Source organism: Natrix helvetica (genome assembly GCF_964273705.1).
Source record: "Natrix helvetica genome assembly, chromosome: Z".
Lineage (NCBI taxonomy): Eukaryota > Metazoa > Chordata > Lepidosauria > Squamata > Natricidae > Natrix > Natrix helvetica.
This window is the reverse complement of record NC_138554.1, coordinates 66724758-66747272: the sequence shown is the minus strand read 5'-3', so window position 1 is coordinate 66747272 and position 22515 is coordinate 66724758. Positions and strand designations below refer to the sequence as shown.

Below are 22515 nucleotides of genomic sequence, written 5' to 3'. Positions count from 1 at the left end.
CAACAGGCGGGCCTCGCTCGCGTCTCCTCTGGGCTAACTGGCGGCGAAGGCGGCAACGGTGGCGGCCAAGGCGGCAGACTGGAGTTTCCCAATGAAGTTGCCTGTCCGACCAGCCCCCGCTGGCTCCTGGCTGAGGGAGGAGCTGCCGCTCCGCCTTCTCCGAGCGGGATCCGCGCCCTGCAACTGGCCGCGGTGGGCGAGGGGAAGCGGGAGCTGAGGCCACCTGGTGGGCGCGGACGTCCCTTCATGCTGACCAGCCTCTTGCTTGGGCTACCCTGCAGCCTGCCGGCCGACCAAATGACTGACCTGCAGTCCCAAAGCAAAAGGAAAGCGGTCAGGTGGAGGGGGCGCTCCCTTCTTTTGGCAGCCCCCATCCGGCGAAGGAAAGGATGGCAGAAAGGCCAGCCTGGCCCGGGGCGCTGTGCGGGACTTCGGAAACCAAACATGAAAGAAAGATTGGATGCCACCGGGGCAGCCCGCGTTGCTTTGCAGCTTCATTGGAAGGCCCAAATTGGAAGCAAAGCCAATCAATTTTAGTGGGTCTTAACTCTCTGGTAGATAAGACACAACAGTGTCACCCAGCATCTGACTTCTCGTCGGAAGCGTTGCATTATTCAATACAGTGTTATGCAGAGGTGTACTTATAACAATTTTATAGACAAATGATACTATTTACAGTCACGCGGGGGGGGGCGCGAAATGTTTTCTTCTTCCGGGGGGGGGGGCATGACAGAAAATAATTGAGAAGCACTGCATTAGAGGCACACAAATTCATAAAGTGATTGTTCTGATAAACAAAGTCAAATCATGAAATAATTTCAGAAAGCAAACTAAGGATATTAAAAGTTAGATTATTTACCAGAATAATTTGTTAGTTAATTCATATTACAAGGAATTCATATTACAAGTGCCATCTTCAAACTTTCTCATCAAATATTCTAGATACCTAACACTTGAAATTCACTTATCCCAGTTTTTCTGTCAAACGTCTTCACCTCAATACCTCCTCAAATCTTCATACCACCCCCAGGTTTTATAGGACATTTGTATTTTGTTACAAACAATCAACTAGTCTCTGAATATGAGCCTCCACAAAGAGCATAATTAATTAAATATGAATCATCATGTTCTAATACAGACCCCATATGAAAACCATAGAAAATCCCATATGAAAACCATATTAAAAACTGTATTGTATTGTAACGGTTTGTATTAGAACATGTCTTAAGAAATCATGACACATATTTCACTATTCTTTCGCTGTCTTGATTTGTAACAGATACCTTTGACCCAGGGTCTCCAAGTCATTCCAGTATCAAACAAACTGCTTTACCTATTTCATTTGCTTTTAATTTATTTAAATTTAATTTTAAAAATGAAGACAAGCTAATAGCAGCCTGAAGTAAATGAGAAGATGGCTCCGAATCTTATTGAGTCCAGTGCTTCCTTTGCTCCCTAATCTATGAATGCTTTATGATTGTCTGCTCCCACTGTCAGCCTTTCAGATGACTAGTATAGGCAATTCAGTAAATAAGGTGCAACAAGAAATGCTAGAATTTTACTTTAGTTGATATAAACTGTAGTTGATATAAATTGTCATTGATATAAACTGTAATTAAGAAAATCTTAAAAGTATGCCCATACCCCCCATCTTATCCAAAAGAGAAACAAGATGAAATAATTTTGAGGTTTTTTTGTCAGTGAATTGTTTTCCCATGCTGAGGTCATGTTTTACTCTTTGCATATCTCCTCAAAAATGATCTCTGGGTTCAAAGATATTTGGAAAAATACTAAATATAAATAATTTGATATTTATATTTGAAAATTACGTTTAGAGTTCTGGAGGATATACTCAAATTTAAGCAATAGAAAAGATATTCCTATAAATGCTCCAGTATGAATTTGTTCATTTCATATATGTATGCATATGTATGTGTGCAGTTATATATAATTATGAGAACACATTTGATTTCAGGAGGTTATTAGATTTTATGGGATTTTAATATGGCTTTGTAGTATTATATTTGCTTTGGGAGTTTTGTAGTTTATAAACCACTTTGGGAAAACGTATTCTGAAATGCAGCACAGATATTCTTGAAATAAATAATAAAGTACAATAAAAATAAACAAATGAAAACCAATTCAAAATAAAACAGTCTGGTACTTATATCCTTTGTTTTTAGACAACAGTTTGATGCTATTTGAAAAGCATGCTAATTAATCTTCTAATTACCTTCCTAATCATAGATGTTAGGCAGCCATTCCAAATAAATAATATTCTAAAAGATTACAGTTGTTTTCTTAATTGTTTTAATTGCATTTACTTTAAAAAATATGTTTTCCTTTGCATCAAATTAATCTGATGCTCATCAAGCAAACAGTTAAAAGTATAACATCCTTACAATAATGAATAATGAAACAATAGCACTTTTTGTTATTGTCAATTAATAAAATGGGTCCACAAAGACTGGAAAAAATTCCAATACATATTAATATATATATTCCTAGTAATTCTACTGTTGCCTAAATTATGTTAAATCAATTTTTGTGATAAATCCTCTTGCACATTTCATATTTTTGTGTCTTTTCCTCTGCTCTCCATTTTGTCTTCTTCCTGCACCATCCTCCAGTAAACCAAAATAAATACTGTATGATAAAGAATGGTACAAGAAATCTCCTCTCTCAAAATAAGCATGTACTAATCAAGCAGTAAAACCCAAATATAATTCAGCATGAGGGGAGGAATTAATTGCTTCTCCAGTGTGCAAGTTGTAAAAGAACCAGTCTCCCCCAGAGGTGGGTTCCTAGTGGTTCGGCCCGGTTCGGCCCGTTCGGCCGAATCAGTAATGGTTTGGTGGCCTGGGCCGCTGAACCAGTTCTCCACCTATGGCCGCAATCTTGTTTTTGCTTTTTTGCAGAGCAATTTTTATTGCATTGTGTATGCACGCACAGTGCACATTAAGCGCAAGCACGCGATGCGACCACGTAGTGACTGCTGGAACCCACCCCTGGCCTCCACATGTATAACATGATTGTTTGCTGGTTTCCATGTGAAATAGACCTTTCTTCAGCAATGTCTCCAGCACAACTTATCAGTGGAATGACTGAGCACTGTTCCTGGCAGGTTGAATACAACATGACATTATCAAATATATTTCATTTGATTTTTCAGCCCCAAAACTGCAATTGAACTAATCCATTAGTAGGTGTACTGACAATACATATCTAGGGAAGTGTTCCTCAACACTTCTCCCTAGTCATCTCACAGTTGGACTATTATAATGCATTCTACATGGGGCTATCTACAGAAGAGTGCAGAGTGCTGCTGCAGAGTGTGGCAGCAAGGGCAGTTTTGGGGGGGGGTGTCCAAAATGCCTCCTGTAACACCACTGTTCTGCGAGCTACATTGGTTGCTGGTCTGCTCCAGATGCAATTCAAGGTGTTGGTGATCAACTTTCAAGCCCTTCATGGCATGGGTCCAGATTACTTGAGGGACTGCCTCACCCTAGTGGGATTGGCCTGTCTCACTTCTGCCAGCATTCTGCAGGTACCATCAACCCAATTATTCTGGCTGGCAGTGTTCAGGAGGAAGGTGTTCTCAGCTGTTGCTCCTCTCCTCTGGAACATCTTGCCTCCCGAAATGAAATTGGCCCCAACCCTTCTATCCTTTCATAAGGGCTAAAGACCCTGACTCTGCCAGTTGGCCTGGGCCCCAATGGGGGGAACAAAACAGTGGAGCTGATTGATCAAGTAACAACAGTTCCACCTCTCCCCATTCCACTCCTCCCTCTCCACATGCCCTTAATTTTAATCTTGGTTTTAATGTACTCTTGTTTTAATGTAGATATATTTTGTATGTCTGTAAGCCACCCAGAGTTATAGTAAGATGGGAGACTAATAAATATAAATATATAAATTTCAGCAATTAAAGAGGTGTGGATTTTAACACCATTCTGGGAGTTAAAATCATGTCATTTAAAGGTGAAAACACTGATGTAAGGAAAATATTGTCAGCTGCTAAAAACAACAACATCCTTGAGCATGGTTGAATCCCTAGGAGTAAAGGGAAAAAATGGAAGCTTATACTTGATGGTGGATCTAGAGGATCCAAGGCAGCAATAAAGGAATATTTTAGTGACACAGTGGTTAGAATGCAGTATTGTAGGCTGACTCTGCTCACTGCCAGGAGTTCAATCCTGACTGGCTCAAGGTTGACTCAGACTTTCACTAAACTATTAAATATATTTGATTTTTCTTTCTTTTTATTCCTAGGAGAAAAGATGCTGGTCTTTTATCTTACAAGGACCATTTACCTATCAGTCAAGTGGTGGTTGGAGATATTGGTCGGCCAGGCTCTGATGCCAAGTTAACTGTGGGTGCTCTGCGTTGCCATGGAGACCGTAAGTGTGATTACTACTATTATTTTGTGTTAAAATCTTTTCTCATTCTGCTTCTCATAAAGCAGTCACTGCAACACCACTGAGAGAATTGAAGTATCAACATCCAGCTATTATTCTAGCAAATGAGGTGGATTGTAATAACTCAGTGAGCTCTTGCAGTATCTGTGAGATTTCACCCATGTTACAAGAGAATTATATCATGACCAGGAATATCTAAGACAGTTTCAGCTTGATAAAATCCTTTAAGATATACTTTTACATGATCTATATCAAAATATATCAATAATATTTTTCAAAAATATTTATAAAGAATTATTGTATACTGAATAGATGTACTTGGTTTACTTCTTAAGTAAGGGCATTCATGTTTATTGTGGAACCAATTAGATAACTTGGCCTATTCAATTAAGTATAGGTGACTAGTCCAAATTATCCAATTGATTAATATACACAGAAACCACAGAGAACAACTTTTAATGTCTGTGATGCTGCTGAATGCTACTGTTAATGCTACTAGCACTACTATTTATATTGCAATGAACTTTATAGAGATATAAATAGTAGCATTATGACTAAGTTCATCATTGGAAATTTGTATATGAAGTTATAGCCGGTGTGAATCATTGATGTTAATAAAGGTTAATCATTTTGCAAATCAAAACTGCTTTTTTTATTATGGGTTTGAAACTTGAAGTTAAATAAGGAAGTGTAAATCTCCAGTATCTGACTTGTTATTTAAGTTTGGCAATGTATTGTATACAAATCATATGCAAAGCACAGCTCACATTTTTTTTCTTGAAAAAAAAATCCTTCTTTTTGCCAATATTACTCAACATAAAGTATGCACTTAGTAGCATCAAGAGCTTCAGTCCTTATTATACTACTTCTCATCCTAAATTGAATATCCTCATATACACAAATACACATCACTTTCATTTAAAATTTAAATTGGATAGCAGGATAGCAGATCAGCAGCAGATTCCCAGAATGCTTTTATGTCTTTTAATTTTATTTTAGTATAATTAATTATTTATAATTAAAAATTATAATTATTATAATTTTTATAATTAAATTCATATCAGTTTAGATTTTAATGACTTCCTGCTACCTACTTTGTATGGTGTCTTTATTTTATATTTTATTGACTATACACTTTAACATGAATTGATCCTTTCCTTTCTTTTGTTTATTGTTAATTGTTAATCACGCAGAAAGCTACAGCTATAATGCATAAATAAATAAACCCAGGACTGCATTCTGAGAGCAGTATAGTGCATCAGTCATTGCCCTCATAAGCTGTAGAGTGCTTAGTAACCTACTAACAAGATATATTGTGGCAGAGATTATCCAGCAGGGTCGTGCAATATGCAGGCTACAATGTATAGTCACAGGAATAGTCCCTGGACTATGGTTGAACATAGTAGCTTGGAGCCAAAACACAATGTTGACAGCCAAGGTTCAATGTGTTCCTGCATATTAATGTTGATGGCACATAAATTGTCAATTAATAACAGCAATGCTAAATAATTTATGATATTTGCTATCGATATATCCTTGAAAGTCTTAATGTAATGAAATTATAATACCTTGTGCTTATAATAACATATTAATAATTATTTCTGTTTGTAATAGTAAAAACATTTATGTTTCAGTCCTACTATTTTATGATCCTGACAAAGCCAACCTAAAGGAATTTGACTGGAAATATTTCTTAAATGTAACATAATGTAACATAACATTTATTATTCAGGACTGCATTGTGATATTGAGCATGACTATTCTGTATATTTTTGCTTCAAGACTTTTATAACCTCATCCAAATTTAAAATGTGTCATTAGAAAATTATTTTTCTACCTTATCCATCAGTCATTTGCTATAAAAGCAATAGCATTGTCATCTCTTTTTTCCATATTGTGTTTTATTTTCACATATTATTTTGAAAGGATTGTACTAGAGGTGAAAACAAATCAAAATTGATAATTAACTTCCAAATGATTAAATAGTTTTCACATAATTTACGTTTTATGATGGAGTATAAATTAATGCCTTTCCTTTTAATTTTAAAACTATTAGCAGTATATTTTAATTAAGATACATCATTATGTGATAATTTTTCTTTACATCTTAAAATTGAACAATGTTTACTTGTTTAATGTTTCTGGATCTTTAAGAATATTTCTGTTTTACAATGAAAATATTATCTAGGGTGTTTTTTCTAAAGCTTTTGTTTTATTGGATGGGAATGTCTTGAGGGAATTAAATTCCTTTTTCATCTTGTGAAATAATTTTCCACAAATAATATTAATCACTATTTGTCATGTATCATTCAATTAGGTTAGACAGCAAAAGAAACTTCTGAGACATTTTTTAAACCAAGAATATAACTTTAATGAAAATTCCATGTGGTTGTAGAAGTAGAGAAACCAATTCTAACAATTTCACATGAAAACAGCAAAGGAAAACTTTCCCTTCTCCCCCTTGACCTCCCATTGTCCATTGTCCACCAATCATTTGCACCCTCTTTGTTTTGGGAATGATCTGTCTGCCTCAGACTTCCCCAGCTAGGGACCTTGAAGTGTTGGGTCTGTCTCAGACTTCCATCGGCACTCTTGCATTCCAAATTTCCCTCCCAAATCTCCCTTATATTCCAATGCCTTCCCTCCCCACTCCTGTTACAGTTGTCTGGTTGCAAACAGGACTTCATAGAAAGTAATCCATGACACTTTGCTTAATTGCAATATAGGATTATTTGTTATTCTTTCATTGAGTTTGCAATGTGAAGATAGTAAAAAGTGTGCTTATTCTAGAAATTGGTATTATACCATTAGTAAAATTAGTTCACAAGTTCATTTGTTGTTTTTACTTAGAATATTTTCATATTAGTGCAAACTGCAAATAATTCTGTCATAGAAAAAAAACCTCATCAGCTGAAGTTTTCATCTATTTGCTCTTATATTTCAAAAAGAATAAGATATATTTCGGTAGGAATGTTTGTTTTCACCAGAGGTGGTATACTGCCAGTTCGCCCTGTTTCAGGCGAACCGGTAGCAGTGGTGGGAGATTCCGCCCACCCGCCCAGACATCATCACGGATGCTCTGCACATGCAGAAGGCATGCACACTCCCAGTTTTAAACAGGTAGCGAAGGTAAGAGGATTTCTAGTTTCTAGCCTAGTTTCCACCCTTTTCAAAATAAACCATTACATGGTATTATGTTACGAGAGCAGAAAAACATTTAAGAACATTGTTAGGTACTTCATAATTAGTGATATTATACATTTATCAATGTATAGATAAATTTAAAGATAAATTTTGAATTGGAAAGCACACTTATAATAAGATAACATGTAATATAATTGTTAAATGCTTAGAGTAGGCAAAGTGTATTGCCTTTAATCAGATATTATTGAAGAACTAAGCTGGCTATTTACTATGTGATTGTATGATCTGCTTCTTTGGAGTCACATCTATAATCCTGCCACACAATTGCGGTACAAAAACTCACTCTTGGAACAGACAGTTTTTGCTGCCTTGTTTATTTTTAAGTCCTTTTTTTAAGAGCACAACATTTCTGTTGATATATCACGTAAAAGCCAAAGTTGAACTTAACATTCCAGAGATATTTATTATGAAGAGTTCTCTCTTTTTTCCTAAAAACAATTAAAATTAATTGCATTACATTAAAATTTAATTAATTAATAAAAATTATTTTAAGGCAATTAATTTTGCATGTCCATTAAGTATTAAAAATAGTTCAATTTTAAAATTAAAAAGTTGTGTATGATGTATGATATGGGGTTTATATAAAAACCTATTTCTCACTTCTATTTAAGAGAAATTTAAACATTTCTGAAGTCTTCTGGCACATATCGGTTTAAGTACAGAGTTTATTCAAAAGTATAATATTCAGCATGTTGTTAAACTTGAGGCAAACATTGAGGCATGAGTTTTGTCACACTGCTTATTTGATGGAGAAAAACAGTGAGCAATCTCCCTTTTTGTAACATATACATAAAGGAAGTGTTAGGTCTTTCTTATATATTGCCATGTATAAATAAGGAAGATATATGTCTCAACTTCTTAATAATCCAAAAATCAGCAGCCTCTTCTATTGCTGGATGTCATCAATCAAATCTACACAGTACTATAGATAGCAAACTAAAACTACAAATAGTTTTCTAGGAATGGCTGAGTTCTCATGAACCTTTAGCATTATTACTTGATATTTACAGAAGTTCTCCACTGTCAAAGGCTTATGTGTATGGCACCTGCAAGAGGATGTTCTCTCTTGTTTCTCACAGGGCTAGAAACTCCTCATTTGTTGCATTTGTTGTGAGGGCTGGAACTGGCAAGGCAGGAAATAAGATTTTCCATGAATGTTATTGGATGTGACTGTGCACTTCTACAAAGAGATGAACTGCGTATAACTGATACCAGCTGTCACTCTCACAGCATCTAGAAATCTGTAAAATTAATTTTTAAACCTAGTTTTTGCATGTTAATGAAATTGACTGTAGCAGTATTTAGTTTTCATCTTTTCATCATGTTTTTTAAAAATACCTTGCTTAGTTGCTAGACCAAACCCTTGCCCCAAAATACAACTAATAGACTGGTTGAATTTGGACCAGTCACTGTCTCTCAACTCAACTCAACTCAACTCAATTCACAATTATTAACTTTTAAGCAGAATGTTGTCTCTTATCTAAGTGATTTTTGGTTCCCAATTTGCAAAAAAAAAAAAAAAAACACCCAAAACTTATAACTCTTTTAGATCAGATTTTATCTTTTATATATGTGAATAATAGTTACATAATTTCTATTATCTGGAAACATAGACGCTCTGTAACCATGAAAGATATATGGTTGCTGCCTTCAAGGAATCACCACTATTAGTTTATAAACATGTTACACAAATTAGAAGACTTAGATAAGATATTGGAGCTAAACTGGATGCAACAGAAAGAGATATAGTTGTCCCTAAAAAATGAAGTAGGAAATAGATAGTCTAAAAGCCTCCAGAATATTTACATCATTAATCACTAAACTTTAGGTTTTTATATTATTATTTTTTAAGACTCCAACTATATAAAAAGACTATTTAATGAATCCAAATATTACTGAAACTCCAAAATATATTGTTCCAAAATTTAATTTATATATTTGCAAGTACAAAAATATTAGGTTCAGAAAAAAAATGAATGCAAAGTGGCAAATATGATGATGTGATTTCATTAAAATGTGCATGCAATATTTTTATGATATTAAAGAGATTATATCCTTCTTGCATAATTCTACATGTATTCACTCTAAAATAAATCCATATAGAATGTTCTAGTGCCCTTGTATTTTCTGAATGAGTATCATTCTCCTATGCCAGGTATTATTGCATTGTGCAGAACCATAAGTCAATGCCTCTTTGACTGGATTTAATCACAGCTAGCTTGACATAAATATTCTTGATAATTTATTAATAATTGCTCTCAGTCTGCGCCATGAAACTGAATTTCTGAAGAAAAATGAGAGTGATAAATTTCTTTACATGCCTTCTTTGTTCTTAATAGTTAGATTGGTATTTTCAATTCCTTATCAACCTACCTGTAGTTGTACAACAGCACGGTCAAACTCAAGGCCTGCAGGCCAGATCTGGCCCATGAAGTGATCGGATCTATGGGGCAGTCCTGGAAACAGTAAGGGGTGGACCCTCACTTCGGTCCAGCCAATCCCATCCTGGCAGGCACACAGTTGTGCAGGAGGCAGTACACACGCACACAGGCCTGGCCATGCCGTCCCATCAGGCATGCCCCATCTGTTTTTGCTTATGGTTGGAGAACATGTTGCTGCTGGTCATCTCCTCTGCCCCTCACGGGTCTTGCCCTTTGTCCATGCATGGATTGCATCCCCCTCGTACACCTGACACACCTCGGCACCGCTGTGGCCCGCTGCCACTATCGAGGCTGCCAACAGCTCATGCAGGTCCATTAGGCTGCTGCCGTCATCGCCCGGAACATCAGGCACACCCAGCACAAAGGAGGCAAAGCAGCCAGCATGCCCAGCAGGCAAAAGACAGCCACTGCAAGCAGGGAAAGCCAGATGCCCATTGGCGCTATGGCCACCCAGGTCCACCTGGGATCGTGTGCCTCTCCCCATCTCTGCTGCCCATCTCCTAAGTGGTCATGGCACTGATGGGGATCTTGCTTCCCCTGCTCAGTGGCGCCAAAGTGCATTGGGTATGCAAGGGGAATGCACTCCAGGTGCAGGCCAAGGGCAAGACCCACAAGGTGGCCAAGGAAATGACAAACCAAAACAAACAATGGGATGGAGTAAGTGTGTCCAGTGGTCCACATGGATAGCCACCTGGGTGATGGCAATGGGCTCCAGAGCCACAACATGTGCCAGCTAAGGGGCCAGTAGGCTGCGGCTACAGCCAGAAACCATCCCCTCCTGCACACAATGGGTGGCAAGCATAGGGTGGACAAGGGTTTCTGGCTGTTCCTGCCCTGCCCCTTGTCTCACCTTACCTCATCCCATGGGATGAGTCTCCCACCCACTCCACCTCACCCACCAGAGACCCCTGGATTCCTTCCTCAACCCCTCCCGGTCCTTATGGGCACCATCCATGCAAATGAGGTCAAGCTGGCCATGCCCTCTGGGCTATGCCCAGTCAGATGCCCTGACCATGCCCCTCCTCCCCTCAACCCCTGGAGGACAACTACAATGCTGATCTGGCTCTCAATGAAATCGAATTTGACACCCCTTTTGTAAGAAGTAGTTTGGTGGTTTGTTTCAAAAAGCCATACGTGCAATTTTGCCTTATTCCTTAGAAACCTGTCTTCAGCCAACTTCCAAAGTAATTATCTCCTGAAATTTTCTTTTTTTAAAAAAGAATTTTATTGGTTTTTACAAATATTTATAGGAAAGGGTAAAATAGGTACAAGAAAATTTTGACAGCTACATCGTGCGAAAGGTAGAAATCCCCCCGAATCTCACAACTTTTACAGAAAAAAAGAATCAAAAATTAAGAAATAAACATTGGCAGCTTTTTGTTTTACATTATATCAACAATATATTCAATTATCTTTTATGTCACTCCCAACAATTACATTATAACAGCAATTGCAATAATGTTTCAAACTCATTTTTGTGACCTGAGTCTTTTCACTATTGCTTCCTCCCCCCTGTCTTCTGGCAGAGCCATGGCCCCTCCCCCCCTCATATCTTGTGTCCTGTCCCCTGTTCCATCTAGAAAGCCACTGTATTTTTCAATGAAAGCCTCTGCCTCCACAACTGTATTAATTCTAATTCTAGTGCCCTCCCAGAAAATCACCATTCCTTTTGGCAATAACCATATGAACCAAACTCCTATATTATATAATTTCTTTGATAAAGAGGAATATTTCTTCCTCTTATCTCTTACTTTCTTCGGAATTTGTTTAAAAATGGTTATTTCTTTGTCTTTATATTTTAATGGTCCCACCCTTTGAGCTCCTAAGACCTCATCTCTTGTAGTCTTTCTAAGAAATTTAACATGTATTTCCCTTGGAACATTGTGTGTTCTAGCGTATGCTGAATTGATCCTATAAATCAAATCAATATCCCACCATAGCTGTTGTTTATCTCTTTTAATATATTCTGCTAAAATTGTGGTCATGATCTCCTTAAGGTCTTCATTTTCTGTCTCTGGTAAGTTTTGAAATCTAAGAAAAAAAGACATTCTTTCAAATTCCATTTTTATCATATGGTTTTCAAATTCTCTATTCCCCTTCTGGACAATCTTAACCTCCTCCCTCAGCCCAGTCGTGTCTTCCTCCAGTACACCTATTCTCTGTTTATTTTGTGTTGCTTGTTGTTGCGTTTCTCTGAGCTGATCATTTAAGTCTGCCAGTTCGTCTTGTCCCTTCATAATAGTTTGAAACATTTGGGCAACAGATAAGTCCTTTGAACTCTCTTCAGTTGTTTTAGGTTGTAGAAATGAGGCCATTTGTGTCTGTTGAGTTATCGGGCTAGACGTAGAAGATGTCGGGGCCGAGGATGCCTTACCAGGTGGTGGCTTTTTAGGACCCATGTTAAGTTCAGAGATAGGTGTAAGTCTTATACAGAAGAAATGGCATATGTAGAATGCACAGCGGGGGGAGATCATGAGGCAAACAAGCCCAGAAGTGAAATTTAATCTTCCTATACAGCTCCAAGCCAAAAGATAAGAATCAAATGTTCCAAATCCAAGGGGACCACATAAAAAGAGAGGCTCCAGGAGATCTCTGGGATGTAGGGAAATATAAAGCCAGAAATCCTTTCAAAGGGGAAACTTCATTCATAAAAGCAAAGAAGGAGGAAGTTGGCCATCTTGGCTCCGCCTTCACAGAGGATCAGAAAGCAACATATCCAAAGTTTCCAAAAGGTAATTTAAAAGAATCAACTCAGCAGTCATCTCTTGCAATTGTTGCAAAAGTCATTCTCCCATTGCTTAGTGGAAGTGGAAGTTAACTTTTAACTCTCTCTCTCTCCTCCGAGAGAGAGAGATATTCCGAGTGCCGCTTTTCCGAGGGGGGTGGAAAATCCCCCCTCCAATCTTAACACTTCAAAGGATTGAATCCACAATTTAGAAAGGCTGCTGCTCATCAATTAGGTAGATTTAAAAGAGATTGAGGGAAACTTCCCACCTCACTGCACTTCAGCTGTGACATCTGATTAATTGTTTCCTTCCAGGCTCCGTTCGGCAAAGGCGCACAGCGACAGCGCACAGCACCGCCATGCACCCCCCACACTCCCTGGCTCCTGGGGCAAGGTTGGAAACCCCCCTGCGGCTGCCGCCGATCCAGGGGGTCCCAACGAGCTGCCCTATGGCAGGGAGCCTCTCCAAGGCCCCCTGTGTTCCTAAAGGAGCCCACCGAAGAGACGAGAGGCGGACGCACAGGTCCGTCACCTTCGGGGACCGGAGGTCGTCTCCTCCTCTCCTGAAATTTTCTGATATGAGCATAGATTATTTGACAACTTAGCTGTTTATGATTACATACACTATTAAAATGCTTGTGCCTGTGTAAACTTTTGGGTGAAATGGTTCATAATGAGGCAATCTTTGTCAACAAAGATATATTAAATAGATTTACTTACAGGATGCTGGAACTTATTACTTTGGAAATTTAGGAAAGTTGTAGCTGCTTCAACATGGTTGCTTATTGCGGTCACATGTTCTTTATTTTCAATGTTCCTCGTGTTTCCCAGCCACTTATGGAAACCCTCCCTCCCTCCCTCACCTAGCAGCAGCTATTTACCTATCTTCTGGGAAGGGAAGGGAAGGGAAGGGAAGGGAAAGGAAAAGGGAAGGGAAGGGAAGGGAAGGGAGGGAAGGGAAGGGAAGGGAAGGGAAAGGAAAGGGAAGGGAAGGGAAGGGAAGGGGATATAGAGGGAGGAACAAACAGAAACCACATTCACTGAATGGCACAACAAAATACTGGCATTGTGTAGGAGAACATCTGCAGTGTGTGGCTAGCTCCTCCCAAGTCCCTATAACACTGCTAAGATCCTATGGAACTTCCAGATCCAGACAGAAGTGTATATATTAGCCAATCAATCAGACATCATAGTAGTAAGCAAGTACTAGAATATAGTAGCTCAGAAAGAGGAGTGGAGGTGCCAAGTGACAGCAATATCAAGAAGAAAAAGAAAAGCTGGAGAAGCACCAAGAACTAAAGGAGGAATTCAAGAAAAAGTGGAAAATAAAGACCAAATTGTTCCCAGCTATGGTAGGAGCACTTGGGATTGTGACTCCATCCCTTGGGCAATGGTTCTAACAAAACCCAGAACATTAATGAAATTCTTTGTCCATAGTGCAGTGCTAGGAACAGCTAAGATTATGCAGAATTCTCAAAATCCCAAAATTGAGGAACACATCCATATCACCCATAAAAGTGAGAAGGGAATTTTAAAAAAAGGAATTGTTATTAAACAAGGATAACATTATAAACACTATTTCTTAATCTATTTTCATACATCCTTTTTAAAAAAGGAACTCTTCAAACATTAGGAAACTCGTAATTCTTGTTCCATGCTGAGAGCAGAAATACTTGACAGTTGTCATAATACTTTTAGCAGAAGAACTGTAATTCACATTGCAATAATAATTTCTGTAATGGTGAATGAGATCTCTCATTCTCTCTTCCAAATATTCTTCACATCTATTTGACATATATTTTACAATTATAAAATCTAGATAATAAAGGCCTGTCAAAATAAATACTCTAGTACTTATTTAGTCTAATACTTAAGTAGACCACAACCTACTTCTTAGTAAATTAGAAAAATGTGGGATAGATCCACCAGATGGATTCATAATTGGCTGAAAAACTGCACACATGTGTAGTCCTTAATGGAACTACATCTACCTGGAAGGAAGGAAGCAGTGGGGTACCCAAATACTCTTCAATATCTTCGTAAAGAATTTAGACAAGGGAATAGAAGGAGAACTCATTAAATTTGCAGAGAACATCAAGCTGGCAGGAATAGCCAACATTCCAGAAGATAGGCTCAAGATCAAGAAGGATCTTGACAAACTTGAACACTGGACTCTATCTAACAAAATGAAATTCTTGTATGCAAGAAAAATCAAATGTATAGGTAACAATAGGTGGAACCTGGCTCAATAGCAGTAGCTGTAAGGGGAATCTTGCAGTCCTAGTGGACAATCACTTAATATGAACTAGCAGTGTGCTGCAGCTGGCAAAAAGCCAATTTAATCCTAGGCTGCATTAGCAGAGGGATAGAATCAAGATAATGTGAAATTACTATTTTATAAGGTTTTAGTAAGGCCACACTTCAAATATTGCATCTAGTTTTGGTTGCCACAATAATAAAGATGTTGAGACTCTGGAAAGAGTACAAAGAGCACACAAATAATTGGGAGGTGAGAGAAGCAACCTTGAACTAAGAAACCTAGAAATTTCCTGACAGTAAGGAAATTGGAGAGTCATTTGTCCAGAATAATATAGGATTTCCTGCTTGAGCAGTGGGTTGGACTACAAGATCTAGGTTCCTCGGTGGGCTCCTTTTAGGAGCACAGGGAGCCCTGGAGGGGTCTTCTGCTGTAGGGCGGCTTGCTGGAATCCCCCAGACTCGGCGGCAGCCAGCGGGGGTATTTCCAGCCTCGCCCCAGGAACCGGGGAGTGGAAGGGGGGCATGAAACAGCTGCCGGCTCTCTGCCCTTTCGCCGAATGGGCTCCAGGAGGAAAGAGTTAAGTGAAAAAAGAGCGGCTGAAGTGCCGGTGGGGAGAGATCCGCCCTAACCTCCTTGATCATTGTTAAAACAGATAAGCAGCAGACTATTGTAAGTTTTTGTTCAATCCATTTGAAACTGGAAGATTAGAGGGGGGTATTTCTTTCTCTTTACCCCTCCCTCGGACGAAGTGGCATTTGAACTATCTCTCTATATATCGGAATGGAGATAGAACAAAGGCTGACTTGCCACTTGTACTAGTCATGTGAGAAAGATTGATATCACAGCTGCAAGAGGTGATCGCTGAGCTGTTTTCTTAAAAGGAAAAAACTTTATGGAACTCCTTGTTCTTCTCCCTGCGAAAGAAGGAGCCAAGATGGCCCCCTCCGTCTTCGTCTTTGTATTTATAAATGAAGCCTGCCTTTTAAAACTACCTTTGAAAAAAAAAAAACCTCTGGCAATTTTTTTAATACCCTCTCTGAAGGAGCTCTGGATCTCTCCCGTTACGTGGACTTCCTGATTAATTTTGACTATTTAATTTTTCCTCTTTCTGGTGTACCTTTGTGCCTTGGAACTGTGAAGGAGAACTGACTTTCTACTTTTGGATTTGCCTGCCGTCTTGGACTGGCACAGCTGCATGCTCCTCTAATGCCATTTTCTTTGCAAAAGACTTATCACCCCTGAACGCAGATAAATGGGGCCCAAAAAACTACCAACGGGCAAGTCATTCTCCGCTCCAGCTCTGCCACCTCCAGTCCAAGTATGCAGCAGACGAAAATTACTTCATTGTTACAACAAGAAGGGACTGGAGAAAGCTCAAAAGAACTGTCTGTTAACCAAATGTTTCAGGAAATTATGAGGGGTCAAAATGAGTTGAAATAAGAGGTGACAAATCTCAAAGATGAACTCAGAGCTGTACAACATCATATAACAGAAAACAAACAAAGGATCAGGGTGTTGGAGGAGGGTGCAGCTGGATGGGGAAAGAGGTTAAGGCAGTCCGGAAGGGAATTTTAGAACTGGAAAACTTTATGGCAAAAATAGAACTTGAAAGAATGTCCTCTTTCTCAGATTCCAGAACCTACCAGAAACAGAAACTGAAGATCTTAAGGATATTATGAGTACAATTTTAGCAGAATATATTAAGAGAAATAAAGAACAGTTGTGGTGGGGTATGGATCTGGTTTACAGGATTAATTCAGCATATACCTCCAAGGGAGGTACATGTTAAGTTTCTTAGGAGGACCACAAGGGGTGATGTGCTAGGGGCCCAAAGGGAGGGACCATTAAAATATAAAGATAAAGAAATTACCATTCTTAAGCAAATTCTGAAAAAAATAAGGGAAAAAAGGAGGAAGTATTCTTCCTTATCAAAGAAATTATACAATAAAGGAGTTTGGTTTAGATGGTTATTGCCAGAGGGAATGTTGATTTTTTGGGAGGGAAATAGAATTAGAATTAACACAGTAGAGGAGGCAGAAGCCTTCATTAAAAAACATAGTTCTTTCCTAGAAGATGAAAATAGGGGAGGTGGTGAAAAAAGTAGTAATGTGCAAGATATGAAGGAGGGGGGCTGTGGCTCCATCTGGGGACAGGGAGGAGGGAGCAATATCAAAAAGGCTCAGGTCACAAAAATAAAGGTATTTGAAATACATGTAATTATTGATATACTAGAAAGTGACAAAGAAAGAGTTGATTGAACATATGGTTGATATAATGTAAAACAAGATTCTGTCTATGCTTATCTTTTATACATTATTTTTAACATTGTAAAAATTGTGAGATTGGGGGAGATTTATACCACCGGCACAGGAGCTGGCAAAACTTTCTATGTACTTTTCTTATCTTTCTCTATAAATGTTTAAAAACCAATAAAATTCTTTTTTTAAAAAAAAGATCTAGGTTCCTTCCAACTCTGTTATTCTGTTACTCTCTTATTCTGTCTACATATAAAATGTCAAGGAAAGTAATTCTACCTGAATTTACTTTAACAATATTTAAGCATATTAAAGTGTATCTGATTATAAACCCAATAGCCTGAGTTACTTAGTAGGACAGATAGCTATAGGCATCTATTTAACAAGTTTACACTGCAATTCACAATACATTTAAACTTCAGTTAGAGAATGTTTATATATTGATCAAATCATACTCATGTCTACTTAAAAACAATTGTCTTTGGCATTCTGTCATTTGTTGTCATTGTGCAATGTTGCAAGACAAATTTCTATGTACCACTTTGCTTACAGAGAACAACTGTCAGCAGTTCAAACAATTAACTCTGGTTGAATTTGTAATGGTATATTTTAATAGATATTTCCCAATACATTTAAAAGAACATATTGTTTTATTTTAATCTAGCCCAACCCTCCTCTCAGGTTGTTATCATGGGGAAAATAGGGGCAGGAGAATTAGATACATTCACCACCTTAAGTTGACCAAATATATTTTTTTTAAATGTGTAATAAAAATATATAACAACAATGGCAGCAACTAACAAATATAAATATTGGCTTCCTCTCCATGTTCCTCTAATTGCAGCATTAAGATTCTTAAACTATTCTTAAAGTACATAATAGTTCATCAAGATGTGAATGGCATGTCCAGGAACTAGATAACCTCCACCTCTTTTTGTATGCAGAAGCAAGCAAGTGTCTTATTTAATCATTCAACATTCTTCTCCATTAGCATTTTGGCTTTAAGTATAAAAGACACCAGATACCTCTTACCTTCTTTGACCATATAATGTGTGTCCAGAAAATTCTGAACCCAACTGTGCTTAGGTTCTTATAAACACCAGTTTTCCATTCTTTTGAAAGAGTTGCAGATTAGACCTTTAAGTATAGGACCACAGTTTTTTGAATTTGTATAAGAATTAACAAAACAGGCATTTTTTGTTAAAAATGAGTGTCATTTTTTGTTTTAAAAAGGGTGCCATAATTCTCCAACTAGGAGTAGCAATAGCCCACAAACCCACCAGGAATTATTCAGAACCCAAGACAAGATGCAGAAGGATGAAATAAACAATGTAATCTACAAAACCAACTGCAACAATTGCAACCAATTCCACATGGGACAAACATCACATAATTAAAAATCAGGATCCACAAATATTGGTTGGCAGTCAAACACCATGATCCCAAATCCTTAATCTCTACCGACACCGATACCAAACAGCACCAGTTTGATTGGAGCAACACAAAAATCATTGGCCGCACTACCACCCACAACAATGCTCATGTGTTCATTAAAGCCTGGGACTCCACAAGCAATTCCATCAACAGACACACTGATCTACAACCAGCCTATGAACCCCTCAGAATCCAAATCAACTGCACAGCCAACCAGAGACAGCACCAACCCTCAACCAATTCACACAAGCCCCTCACCAGCAGTTCATCTTCTAATGACCTCACCTGATGTAACCTCCCCATCACAAGACTCACTGATGACTCTCACCTGACCCATCACAAGGCCCATTACAAAGCCCCCACTTGACACAGCCATACCTGAAGCCGTCATAAACAGAAGAACATTGACATCCCCTTAACTCCACTGAAGATGTTAACTTAGCCTGGTAATGAAACAATTTGAAGCAGCATGTTCCCTCTGAGAATGAACCTTCACCCTCAAAACAGACATTTATAACAAAAATATTGTATGTAAAGATAAATATGATGTAATTGAATAAAGGCTATGAACAATAGACTTTGCACTGATTTATTTAACAAAAGGAATAATTGATATACCATTTCTTTAGGTGGAAAAAGTAATTGGCTCTAATACCTACTATTTTGCCAGAAATAACCTCCAGGAGATATTTTACAACTATTTACCAGTCTCTAAATGTTGATGGGAGGAAATGTTTCACATTTTTCCACCCAGATATTTTTTTCCAGTTTTTGCAGTTCATTTCAAATAACTCTGCAGTATCTCGGTGGAATTTGGATTTTAGATTTTGCCAGTAAAATTTATCAGATCTTCCTCACATGTTCTTACTTTGCATCACATTTACCAGCCACTTTTGGGGCTTCTTTTGAACATGTTTTTTTAATTCTTTCAAATAGTACTGCTCTGAAATACCCCTTTTGCAAAATAGTTTTATTCTGAAATTGTGCTAACCCTATGTTCAAAAAAATTTAGTCCTCTTTGAACATGCCTATGCAGAAAAGAGAGAGAGCAAGTTTTGACACATACTTTAATATGAAGCTCTCTCATCATCTGTTAAAACTTGTCTCATTCCAACACCAAGTACAATCTGGATGTATTTCTCAAATGCTGTTCATATATGGTGTTTGGAGACCAGAATATGGCAAGCTATGCTATTCTTACTAGATGAAGCTGATGTTTCTCCCTAGAAGTTTAGTACCATAAGTATTAAAAGACAAGTTTCAAAGTAGGTGGAAACAAGCCACTTATAACAAGTGCACTATCTTAGAACTCTTCCCCCACTTAACTGTACTTTGGGCTAGGATACAAAAAGATATCCTACCTTTTACGAGTATGCCCTTGAGGACAAGTAGAACTATTGAACATATTCTTTTGTACCACTAGTTTTACACAGCATCCCCAAATACTCTAGTTGCCCAACTCCTGATTAATAAAACAAGATGTAATGACCAGCAGTACACTCATATTTTATTATATTAGTTCCTATGTGGTGGCATACAAAATTAAACAAAAAATAATTCAAAGCAATACTGTATTGTACCTTTCTCAGATTTGTCAGGGGCTCTATAATACTATATTTTAGATTAGTTTTAACTAATAAGAATTAAAACTTTTAGCATATTTTTCTATGTATCACTCTCTTTTTTTCTGTTCGGGGTATTTGAACATTTTCTCTATTCTTCAATTCTTTCTTCTGGTTAATGACTAGAATAAAGTTATTTTACCTGAATTTCTGCCATTGGAAAATGTATGCAAAAACAAATATGTCGTATTTGCAAAATGATTCTCCATTTGCTAACATAAATTTATGGAACTCAAATAAAATAAACTGTGGTTAAATATTTACATATCACATTTTATTTATCATCTACAGCAAAAAGTTTATTGTTAAACAGGAAGGCCACAGTGTGATAATTAGATATGTAAGTTATAAAAGCAACAATTTTGTCCCAGCAGCTGTTAAACTGTTCACAACTATAAAGTGATTTCACTTTTGTTTTATAGTACACAACACTGCCCTCAAAAAGACATAAAGTCTTTAAAGATGAGTTTAGTTCAGATTTATAGGGATCATTATCCATGCCTCTCGGTTTATCTGTAACATTTTTTTGAGACTTCAACTAGGATCTTTTTCCATATCCAACTACATAAGAATATATTGCCTAAACTTAATTGAAATTAAAATTTGGAAAGGATTCATTGGCCAAATTCATTCTTATAAATACATTTAATTCTGCATGGAAGAAAATTATTGCTAGTGATTTTTCTTTCTGATGCTTCTAAGTATGAGCATTAACAATGATGAATCTGAAGAGAGCAATTAAAGTGTTCTTGATCTTAGTGTACAAGTTGACAGAATTAAATTTTAGATTATGTCCCAGGAAACTTCTTCCAGTTTTAATAGGATGAACAATTTTTCTAACCAGCAATTTCAGTCTTTACTAGCTTAACAATCATTATTTTTCATGTTCATTCCAAATGCTGTGTGTGTCGCACCATTTTACAAACAATCTTACTTTAAGCGTAGTTTAAGAACTATATCTGAATGGAGAATTTAAAATTTAATTGCTAGTTAGATGTCAATTTGGGTGTGATTCCTTGTGATTCTTTGGGCAAATGCCCTCCATTTACCATAGATCTATTCTTCATGATAAATTTAGCCACTTCAAGGATATTCCACTGATATCCCTAATCTAAACTACCCATCTTCTTCATTATCTTCTATTTCCTTCAATCTTGCCAAACATGGTGGTTTTTTCTGTATTGTCTGCTTTGTCTCATTTAATTAAAACAACAAAAAAGAAAAAACGATGTTAAATCCTGAACATTATTCAGGACAAGATCCTCTGTCAGACTGGAAGTGCTTCTCATGAAGATGTATTTTTTTATATATAACTATGTAGTTTTTATTATAAAATAATGTTATCAGCCTAAATATAATGAAAACTGCGGGCTTCAGGGGAGACGTAAATTGCAGAGTAGCATAAATTAAAGATTGTGATTACTTAACATTTTGTTAATTTGCTCTTTGGGAAATCACTCTCCATAAAGCACAGGTTCTAGAAGTGTGTGTGTGTGTGTGTTTGTGTTTATGTGTGTAGTATGTTTGTGTGTGTATGAAGCAAAATTCCCTTTTCCCCTCAACTTCTTATGTCATCCTTTTTATTTTTCATCAAAATGTCAGTTTGCCCCTTTACATTTCAACAAATGCTTTTTTAAAATGCAAATCTCAGATTATTTTTAATTAAGCATAATTTCAGTGAATTTAGCCTTTGAACAATAGTGATGTAACTTCATCCCTCCAGCTTTTAATGAGAAGTGATATGTCAGTTGACTAAATAAACAAGCTTAATGATGCTATCTTATGCATAGGCACATATAGGATAGTGTTCTAACTAATATTTCCTATGCATGTACACATACATTTAAGTTCTATCTTAGAATTTAGAATTAGAATTAATTAGTTGAATCAAAGATTGAATATGCAAAAAGACTAAATAATACAAAATTTTCCCAGGATGCTTCGAAAGCTTGTTTTTATTGTTAATTTAGAACAAAATAATTGAAATCTATATAACTTATGACAATATTTTTCTTAATTTTTTAAACACTTTATCTTTCTTAATATCTAAAACAAATCTTTCTACATTTACAAAGAGAATCTAATATTTAATTGTTCATATAATATAAATTACAGCATTTGTTGAAAGAATTTTTTTTCAGTGAACATTGACTAAA

General features: G+C 37.0%; 1 protein-coding gene across 1 annotated transcript in view; it reads left to right on the top strand.

The window, feature by feature from the left end:
• Window positions 1-22515, top strand: part of CNTNAP2 (contactin associated protein 2) — a 1236760-nt gene that overhangs the window by 1061250 nt on the left and 152995 nt on the right. Inside the window, exon 15 of the mRNA XM_081971635.1 lies at window positions 4273-4400. Coding sequence (XP_081827761.1) covers window positions 4273-4400 — 128 coding nt within the window. The remainder of the gene's footprint in view (window positions 1-4272; window positions 4401-22515) is intronic.